Raw genomic sequence first — 10,993 nt, 5'->3', positions numbered from 1 at the left:
CTCCCCTGTCTTCTCAACTAGTGGGGTCAGAGTCAGAAAGATCTGTTTAAATCACTAGTTGCTTGTCTGACTCTGAGATGGACACATAGGTCCTGATCCTGCATCAAGAATGCACTCACTTAAACTGAGCTCTGTACAGGTGCAAGAGTCCTCACCTGTGCATCCCAAGTCAGGATTGGAGCCTTAGAATGTCACTTTACACAGAGTACAGACAAAGGTATCTGGGAGTGGGTTCTAATTAGTAGGGGTTCCGGTTTAACTATGTACCCACCTGGATGATTTTTATCTAATTTTAAATTATTATTGACTCACTTCTTGTGGACATCACCGAAGAAATGGGTCTTAAGGAGGGATGTGAATAAAGACCTGGCAGGGGCTTGGTGAACCAGAATTGGGGGAGTATTCTACACATAGGAGGTGGCTTGAAGATTGTAATGAGACATCTGGGATTCCAGACTCCTTTCTTATATTCAAAATAAGAAGTAATTGTGGTAAGTGGAAGGCGTCTTTTGGCAAATTCTGACCTTTTACAGGCAATCACTGTAAGTTTATATATAGATTCAGATCTAAATAGAGATATAGATCTCTCTCCTCCCTCAGAGACCCCACTGCTGATCTGTCAGGAGTTGAACTCCGGAGTGCACTGACTGATAAACACATTGGACCTTAGGCTCAAAGTTAAAAATGGTCTCCCGCTTCAGCTTGCTTGTAAATACCACTGAATGGCAGTATCACCCCATATGGCTAATCAGCCACATGTACCATATTCTGAAGAGCAATCTGGGATGCAAGTCACTGAGCAGACCCATAGGAGAAATCCAGCAAAGTAACAGAGTAGACTGGGAAATGGCTCATTTCTTCAGTTCAGTGGCATTTATAAGGAAGATGAGGCTGGAGGACAGTTTTAATGTTCAACCCCCAGCTAGATGTGATAGTCTGTCACAGCGCACCCAGGGACTTTTAGCAGCTGGTCAGCTCCTTGCCCAGAGAGCAGTAAGCAATTAAAGGTCACTCCTCCTGAACCAATTTTTGATTGTTGAGGCCTGCAGGAGTTTTCAATGGGAGTTTTCTTAGTCAGGCCTGAAATTAAGAGGCTTTCAAAGTGTGAAACTAACGTTGATCCCTGGAAAGACCTTATTCTAAACAAACAGAAATTCTGTCCTGATGAGAGTTCAAAGCTAAGTCCCCAGCAGCTGTCTGCATTGGTTTCCACTCCCTCTGGGATAAATATTCATGAGCCAGCCTGGTTTCCAATGGAGACAGTAAACACACTGGGGAAACCAGCAACTATCAGGGGATTCTGTTTCAGTTGAACACACAGAATAAAACTAAGCCTGGCAAACTTGGCAGCACACTCTACACCAGGCTTTGCTACTAACGCAGCCGCTGTTTTGGGGACTTTGCAATCAACGTGGCATGGTCTCGACTTTACACAGCAGTAGCTGGTGTTTCAGAAGCTGAGAATTAGGACTTGCTGGCTACAGCTGGTATCTTTAGCCTTTGGTAAGGATTGTTCTTTTTAAGATTATTATTACAATAATGCTTCTCTTAGCAGTCACCCAATGGAGCAACACAAATCAGCTGCCTAGTAGAAGAGGGTTATTAAGTAAAGGGGAAACAAAATAGCACACAGGTTGCCTGTTGGAGGTTGGGGTCTTAGTGCAGATTGCTTGCCAGATCCTGAAAGAAAGTGCTAGGAGAGAAAGGGATGAAGGAGAGAGAGCTGTGGGATTGGATGGTCTTGGAGAGCATCTCCTCTTAGCCTTCCTAGTGGTGACAACATATCGCATCACAGGGGAGACACAGATGGGAAGCAGATCAACTGGATTCAGGAGAACCACCTCCGCCAGGTACCGGTTACCAGCAGCCAGACCTTTGGTGGACCTCGCCTCATCCTCGTCTCCTTCTCTCAGCACCCCCCAGCATGGGAAAGCTCTGCCTGCCAGTCAGGTCTTAGCACAACAGGCAGCCCGGGCCCGGGAGGAGGAGCAGGCAGCACTGCGGAAGGACCAGGTTCGGCAGGACAAGATCTGGAGGGAGTTTATGGAGGCTGAGTGGAGGGGAAGAAAATATTGGTAAGTACCTCAATTCCAACTTCACGTGCTTGTCTTAACACTGCCACTGCTCAGAGACTTAGGTTATATCTACACTGTAGCTGGAAGAGGTAATTTCCAGCTCAAGTAGATATAGCTACGCTACCTCTGATCAAACTAGCATGATAAAGACAGAAGTGTAGCCGCGGTGGTATGAGCAGCAGGAGGGGCTAGCCATGCGAGTATGTACCTAGGATCTCAGGGTAGCTAGCCCAGCTTGACGTTTGCACTGCTGTGGCTACACTCTATATTTAGTGCACTTACTCTGATTGATCTAGTGTGGGTATGTCAACCTGAACTGGAAATCACACCTACACTCGGTGCGGACATACCCTGAGGGCCTGATCCAAAACCCATTAAGTCAATGGAAAGACTTCCACTAAATGGACTTTGGATCAGGCCCTAATTCTGCAACTGCCGAGAGTAAACACCATCTCTGTTCTCCTCTTTTTGGCAATACTCTGTTGGAGTGTATCTCCTGGCAAGCCATGCTTGAGCGGAAACAGAGACACTAAGGAACCCCAGGCTTAATACTGCTCAGCTGTATATGGATGTCCACACAGTGAGGATACAAATGTGACAGCATCTGTAATTGATTGCACAGATGCTGATATTATTGCCTGTCCTCAAATTCTTGGAAGTGGCTGAAATAGAGATTGGACAGAGTGTTCTGCCAAAAAATTATTTGTGCTTCAACCCTGCAAATCTCTTGAGTGCCCCTGACCCCTCACATATAGACACACCCACACAGGGAAAATCCCATTGTTACTAATATATCAGCAGGGTGTATAGCATGCCTGGGGCATAAATTATGCTTTGATTGGATATATACACAGTTGAGCTGATGGAACAAGCTTTAAGATCTCTCTCTCTCTCTCTCACACACACACACACACACACACACACACACACTATTTGTGATCATTCTCCAATTTACAATATCAACATGCCCGCTGGAAGAATATGTTTGGTAAAAGCAAGGTTAGCTTGAGTTCTGATTATATGCCAGCCTCATCCAGCCAGACACCAGGGAAGCAAGGTAATAAGTGGGTAATCAGCTACCATGACCTTCCCTTGGATTCAGTGGAAAGGAGGGAAGAGATCTTTTGATAGCTCCCCTTCTCCCACCAGCCTCCTGCAGATGACACCAACCCTAGCAGTGATTGCTTCTTTCCTCAGGGACATATTTTTAACTTTTCTCTTTGCCTCTTTCAACTCAGCCTCCAGGTGAGAGGAACAAAGCTCACCAGCAGCTCCACATCCCCTCACAGAGCTTGGGATGGGAGAAGTCCTCTCCATTCTGGTAGCCTGGGAATGAAAGAGGGTCTAAGGAAATGAGACCAATGGGCTGATTTTCATATGATGAAGCCTAGGCAGTCCTTGATTACTAGTACTTCAGAATACAAATATAGTATTCTCCAGATCTGATATGTTTGTACAGCGCCTAGCACAACAGGACCCTGATCTTGGGGCCTCTAGGCGCTACTGAGATATGAAAATATATAATAATAAATACAATGCCAATTAATTATTATTATATGCTAAACTGCACTGCAGGACTTCCACACCACAGTAGCAGTGTCCACATGGTGAGTTACTGCACAGCAAGCTAGTGAGCTGTAGATTTACACTGTGGATTGCTGTGCAGTAACTCACCAGGAAGGCAAGCCCTTAGATAGCACCTTCTCTCCACAGATACCAAAACACTTTAGAAAGATGGCTATACTGTCATTAGCCCCATTTTACAGATGGGGAAAGTGAAGGGATTTGCCCAAACTCACAAAGCAAATTAGTGGCAGAGTCAGGAATAGGACTCAGGTTTCCTGACTTACAATCCTGTGATCATGTCACAGCTTCCAGTTTGTCCATTTGTACAAAACACTGTAGCAGGTGGCTGCTCCCCTACCTGCAAATAAAGCTTAGCATGAACAATGAAAGCCATGTGCTCATTGCAGGAGGGAGGTGTAAAACACAGAGAGCTTTATGACTGTAAGAAACTGTTCTCCTGTTAAACTAGTCTGAGCAGCAGGAAATGGATGGACTGAAAACATCAGATTTGGAACTTAAATAGACTCTCAAATGGCAGACACAACAGCAAAAAACTTCTCTTTATTGAGTTACTTTTCTAAGGAGAACACATACTTCAGGCGCTTCTGCCTTACTGTTATTTTTAAAGTAGACAGCCTGTAGGGCTGTGAAAAACCATACAGAATACCTCTATGTTTGTTCTTATTAGGAGGAATTTCTTTCTATTAACATGGCTATTAACCAGAAAAATCAAGGTAGAATACCTAGAATTCTGGCTAAGATTGGGGATTACTCTATGTCAAAGTTCGGGTATTGTTAGTAATAACTTTTAATTGACACCAGCTGATCTCTGGGTTGTTGGAAATGGAATTTTTGTTGTGAGAAAAAGGGTGCAAAGATGGACATCAGAGCAGCATCTATTATTGGCATGATAGGAGAGATTGGCAAGGGAGCATTTGCCAGCAACCATAAACGCAGATGTCTTTGAAACACAAGAGCTCATCCAGTTTTTGAAGCTGACACTCTTGAACTTTCAGCCAATTCAGTAAATGGAGATGTTTGCAGCTCCTGCTGAGAGCAGATGCATGTCTGCACCATGTGAAACAATTCTTTGTATCCACTGTGTGTGTGTGATTCTCATTGTTCAGGTACCACAGTGATGAGCACCATATAAGAACATGAATTAACAACTTGTGGCCCAGTTGTGTTCAAATTCAGAGCTGGATTCATTCTGAGAAGAATGTACAGCTTGGTTCTAGAATAAAGTCTGACTGTACCAAGATATTCTAGTCACACAATTGAGGTAAAAATTATCTGGAGAGAGAGAGAGAGAGAGAGAGAGATCGGTAAAGCAGTGACCCACAAAACCCTGGTCTGTATTAAAAGACAAAATCACTATTGTAATTATCTGACTACTTCTGCTGAGAGGAAAGAGTTTGTCCTGAGAAAGTGGGAGTGAAAACCTTTCATTTATTATTTGTTACTGGGACTGTGTCTTACTATGTGTTTGTATCCTGCCTAGCACAGGGTGATCCCAATTGTGATGGGGGTCTTCCATTAATACCCACTTCTGCTCAAAGGGACATCAATAGTCACTGCAAATATTTATACATTTTAAATAGGCCAAAATAATCTCTTAATCAGGGGCTGAGCCTGCTCATTTTCTCTTTTAAAAAGAAAAGAACCCTAAAATTAACAGATCACTTAGAATCGCTATTCTTTGACTTTTGCAGCTTTATTCTATGATACAGAATCAGGTTTATTTTAAATCATAGAAAATTTATGAAACTAAAGTACGGAACAGGAATGAGTCATGTAAATTAAAAACTTTTTTTTTCTACTCCAAGGTACCAGAATTGGGGTTTCATGAAGGACTATGATCCAATGGTAGGTTACACATAAATTTACTAACTGTAATCCAGGCTTTTTTTGGTTTACAACAGAGTGTCTAGTAGGCTAATATTCTAAATTGAGCCATCCTTGAAAGTAATTTGTCAAATTGTTTAAGATTAAAAACTGCAGGGAAATATGCCTAAGAAATCTGAAGTGCCACGCATCTGCTATTCTTATTCTAAGCAGATGGAATGCACTGTGTGTGTATTTCACCTCGGTTTTGAATCAAGTACAAATGCCATAAAAGGACGGACATTTTAAAAGGGTGCTTGAAGAATCAGCCTAGGAAGAAATATTGTCAGCACAATAGAATCTGAGTCATTTATTTTAAAAAATCCATCATCATCTTGCTCGACAAGTTTATAAATGGGATTATATGATGTGGTTGCCTATAATAGCAGGGTACTGGACTTGATGACTTGGGGGTGGAGGATATCTTCCATCTTATGTTCTTGCCATCACCACCACCAGAGTGGGTCCTGATTGACAGCCCATGCAATGCTATTGAAGTCAATGGGTTTGAATGGGAAGTCATGCTCCCAGTGATAAAATTCACATTCACTGTGAATGGGAGCAGTATCAGGTCCTGGCTTGAAGCAGAATTCCCCCCTCCTCCCACCCCCAGGTGCCTGTATTCTAAGAGGGGGAGTGTTATCTTATCACAAGAATGTAAACCAATGGCTTTGAATCCAATCCTGCAGCCTTTACTCAGCCAAAACACCTCCTTGGAGTAACTGGAAATTTGCCTGCGTAAGGACACAGGACCATTTATATTTTAAAATACCAAATAGCTGGAAAAAATGTAAAAATGGATGATTCAACCAGCCAATCTGAAACCACTTTATCTGGATGAAAGTCGGTGCGTTAACTTACCATGTGCTCAGACTATTCTTTGATCGGTTCAGAGAGGTAACTTCTTGGATGCTGCTTCTTTAAAGATTGCTGACCCTTGGTGAATAAGATGGTATACCACTTTTCAACAGCAAATTAAGGTGTGTCTTCTTGGAAGCTGATGGGGCATCACCAATTTCAGTTAGCTTAATAATGATTAATTTTGCTGTCTCTACAGAACATTTTCACATAAATTCAGTAAATAAAATGTCAGGTAAATTTTTTAAAAATATCTGAGTGACTTAGAGTCTTAGGTCTCATTGACTTTCATTTTCATTTTTGAAAATGGGAATTAGAGGCTGTTGAAAATTTTACCCATAATCTTAAGCAAGGGTCTTTCCATTTATTTTTTCCAGGGTAAGAAAAAGGAGCAGGAGCAACTGCCTGAGTATATGCCTGTGTTCTCAGACAACGTTCCCAACACCACCAACCAGACTATCGGCAGTAGAATGAACACTGAAACTGGCAAAACTCTAATAAACATGGATTACTTCCTCAGCAGCGGAAGACAAAAGAAGAAACTTGACCACGAGTTCCAGCCCTCCTAGTGTTAGAAAGAAAATATCCCTAACAAGATATGTGGCAGGATTCAAGCTAACAATCTTTTTAGAGTCTCACAGTAATGAAGTTACAAAGCATCAAAGCCTTTCCTGATATCACTGTATCGCATGACATTTTTTCATGAGCAAAGGTGGACCTTGTGCTTAAAAAACTTCTGGGGAAATCCTCATAATATTCGGAGTGCTTAGAATGGATATAAACATGTGCTGTTTAGATCACAGGGTCCAATCATGCTCCCATCAAAGAAAATGGCATTAACTTCAAAGGGAACAAGGTCACTGCCAGAGAAGAAACCCTAACCTATCTAAGATTGGTCACAAGATCTTGCCAAATGCAAGATAACATTATATTTTTAATTTCAAAGTAATCATTGCACTAGATAGCAGCAGTCCCTTGTGTTCCATTTGTCTAGCTAGGGTTTTATCATACTCCCCATCACATCAATGTCTGAACTTCTCACCAAAAGTAAAAACCAAGATGATGAAAATCTCTGTTCTAATTTTTCTCCCTACTTCTGTGGAAATGGGCGAAATTTTCCATTTTTTAAATTTGATTTTTCCCCTCTCCTTCCTTTTACTGCTACCACTGCCCTCCTCTTTCTCTTCATCTGATTTAGTTGTGTCTGGGGGAACACTAACACAAAGAGGGTTTTACACTCTGCTCTGGAGGCACTTGTAGTCATTCTGATCTCCTTCAGTGGTAAGTTCCAAGGTTTGGTTGCCCAAAAAACCTGGTCTCCCATTCTTACAAGCTTCACCGTTGAGTTTAACAGATTCATAGTTCCTGAAGAATGTCGTTGCCCAGGAAGATCATCATCATGTTGAAAGAGGGAGCATTCTTTAAGATATCTAGATTCAATTCTATGGAGGGGCTTGAAGGCAAGGATGAAGACTTTGGTTTGACCAGGGAATGGGAGTACAACGCAGAGCACTGAGATGATGCGAAGAGGATGGCTGTTTTCTGGACTAATTTTAGCTGTTTAAGGTTGGAGTGCTCAGACCAAGGAGAAAAGGGCTTTAGCAATCCAGCTTGAAGATCCCAAAAGTATGGATCACTGTAGCAGAGTCATCACCCAAATACAATAGGGCACAATGCTCTAGCCAGACTTCAGTGGAAAGGCATTTTTCTGTAGTTGCCTATATTTCAGACTCCAGCAGCAGGGGGCAGTCCAAAAGCACTGAAAAGGTGGGGACCAATTTGACAACTGAGAGCTAGCCACCCTCAATAGAAGGTGAGGTGATGGGATTTCAGCAAGGCATAGGGACAGTTTGGAGCTGGTGCTCTCTGTGCTGGGGAGTAAAGGAGAGGTAGAGGGAGGCGCCGCCTACTGCCATTTAAGACTATGGCAACACACAGGTCCCCTAATGGTTTCACCTATGTTTTAAAGGCTGGAGAGAGACTTGATCCTTGTGGGATGCCACAGCTGAGCTCTCTGGAGATGAAGGAACACCACAATCTGCGAGCAGCCCGAAAGGAGGCCTGGCTCCATTTCAGTGCTTTGCCATTGACCCTCGAGGAGATGCAGGAGTCTTCTCCAGTAAATGGGCTCAAAACAACTGTATAGAGTTGCACAAAGCAGGAGTGACATAACCATCATTCTGTCCCCTCACCCTGACAGTCCAGGCTCTCTCCTGGGCCCAAGGACTGCTTCCCCTTCCTCCCCCACCCCAGCATCTAACAGAGGTAGAGAGGAGACCAGGTGCTCCCCTCCCTCTACAGTGACCAGCACAGCTTGCTGGCTACAAAGGGGAACAAATGCTGCCCCACCTAAGCACACAGAGATGTGCTCAGCACTGTGTCCAAGACTAGTCTGTGCAGCTTGTAATTTACATTATCTCCTGGGAAATTAACGTTCAGTTTTGTGCTGTAATTAGATTTCTTATCCTGAGAGATACTGCGCAGCCCCAACTCCCATTGAGGTAGGAGTTGCATGCTGAGTTGCAGGTGGTCAGTACCTCTCATGATCAAGCTCTCATCCATCCTCATGTAAGAACAGCTCATTTATAACTAGGGCCCTACCAAATTCAGGCCATGAAAAACGCATCACGGACCGTGAAATCTGGTCTTTTGTGTGCTTTTACCCTATACCATACAGATTTCACAAAGACCAGCGATTCTCCAATAGTGGGTCCTGACCCAAAAGGGAATTGCAGGGGGGTCACAAGGTTATTTTAGGGGGGTTGAAGTATTGCCACCCTTACTTCTGTGCTGCCTTCAGAGCTGGGTGGCCAGAGAACGGCAGCTGTTGGCCAGGCACCCAGCTCTGAAGGCAGCGCCCAGCCAGCAGCAGTGCAGAAGTAAGGTTGGCAAAACCATACCGTGCCACCCTGACTTCTGCGCTGCTGCCTTCAGAGCTAGGAGGCCGGAGCGTGGCGGCTGCTGACTGAGGGCCCAGCTTGCAGGCAGCAGCGCAGAAGGGTGGCAATACCATACCGTGCCATCCACTTCTGCGCTGCCCCAACCCCCCCCCCACACACACACACACACAGCTCCTTTTTGGGTCAGGACCCCTCCAATTACAACACCATGAAATTTCAGATTTAATTAGCTGAAATCATGAAATTTATGATTTTTTAAATCCTATGATCATGAAATTGACCAAAATGGACCCTGAATTTGGTAGGGCCCTATTTATAACTCATTCAGCAAAGAACACTGAAAGCACCTGAGGTTACATGCCTAGCAACCTGCAGGTGGCACTCCAGACCAAACAATCCCTTGGAAAGAAAACTAAGGGAAAGCAATGTTACACAAAAAGAAAAGGAGTACTTGTGGCACCTTAGAGACTAACCAATTTATTTGAGCATGAGCTTTCGTGAGCTACAGCTCACTTCATCAGATGTTTACCGTGGAAACTGCAGCAGACTTTATATACACACAGAAATCATGAAACAATACCTCCTCCCACCCCACTGTCCTGCTGGTAATAGCTTATCTAAAGTGATCAACAGGTGGGCCATTTCCAGCACAAATCCAGGTTTTCTCACCCTCCACCCCCCCACACAAATTCACTCTCCTGCTGGTGCTAGCCCATCCAAAGTGACAACTCTTTACATAATCAAGTCGGGCTATTTCCTGCATAGATCAAGGTTTTCTCACATCCCCCCCACCCCCATACACACAATGTTACACAATGATTTTTAAAATGAACATTCCTATTGGCAGCATGCCAGATTCCCAGCGTGGTTACCTCTGTGTAAATCCAGAGTAACTCCACTGAAGAGTTACTCCAGATTTACACTGGGGTAGTAGAGTACATTCTCTCTCTTTTTTAAATTGGATTAAAAGCATCAAGCCAAATAATGCCACAGTAATTTCAGGGAGGTGGGGAGGTTGCAGTGAAAGGTCATACTGGTTTGTCTTTTTAATTAAAATGTTTTGGCTTAACTGATGAAAACTAATTTATTTTGCGCAACTATTTTGATTTATTGCTGGAATGAGTTGCTGTGCATCATCAGTGTTAAATCAGGCTCCTCTGTTCAGAGGTCTTGACGTGATGGAAATGAGAGAAGGAACATTTCACATCTTTGCTACTTGGCAATGGGAAAAAGCTGCCAAGTTCTTTGGGGCAAGTAAGGGAAATGGCTTCTTTTCAGAACTGTGGTGTGTCAATGAAGATATGGAATGTGGGTAGAAATTAGTTTTTAGCTCTAAGGGCCCGATTCTGCCTTAGGGTGTACGTCTACACTGCAGTTGGGGGTGTGATTGTAGCTCAGGGCATACCCGCTCTAGCTTTAATCGAGCTAGCATGGCTAAAAAAAAATACTCTGGCGCAGGCTGTACAAGCCTGCCTAGAATCTGTCTGCCAAGCTAGCTAGTTTAAAGCTAGCAGGAATGTACCTACCTGAGCTCCAATATTGCCTCCCCTTGCAAAGTAGATGACCCCTTAGGTACACAGTTGCAACTCTCATTGAAATTCTGTGCCTAAGCACACAGAAATTAGATCGTGGTGTCTAAGGGAAGACTGGTGCACAGGAGATTTATACTTGAGGGGGGTTGAAATTAGAGCTGGTCAAAAAATTTCTGTA

General features: G+C 43.6%; 1 protein-coding gene across 2 annotated transcripts; it reads left to right on the top strand.

Moving 5' to 3' along the window:
• Window positions 1-1,336: 1,336 nt before the first annotated feature.
• CIMIP5 (ciliary microtubule inner protein 5) lies at window positions 1,337-9,713 on the top strand. 2 transcript variants are annotated; one of them, XM_073335106.1, is made up of 4 exons: window positions 1,337-1,503; window positions 1,796-2,075; window positions 5,468-5,507; window positions 6,761-9,713. In XM_073335106.1, the coding sequence occupies exons 2-4, from the start codon at window positions 1,807-1,809 to the stop codon at window positions 6,950-6,952; spliced, it is 501 nt and encodes a 166-aa protein (XP_073191207.1). In that variant the 5' UTR covers window positions 1,337-1,503; window positions 1,796-1,806; the 3' UTR covers window positions 6,953-9,713. The 2 variants fall into 2 exon arrangements, with proteins under 2 accessions (XP_073191207.1, XP_073191206.1); XM_073335105.1 differs by having other exon boundaries at window positions 1,337-2,075.
• The last annotated feature ends 1,280 nt before the right edge of the window (window positions 9,714-10,993 follow it).

This window comes from Lepidochelys kempii, chromosome 3 (assembly GCF_965140265.1).
Source record: "Lepidochelys kempii isolate rLepKem1 chromosome 3, rLepKem1.hap2, whole genome shotgun sequence".
NCBI lineage: Eukaryota > Metazoa > Chordata > Testudines > Cheloniidae > Lepidochelys > Lepidochelys kempii.
Note: the sequence above shows the minus strand (reverse complement) of the source record. Positions and strands in the feature narration are given on the sequence as shown.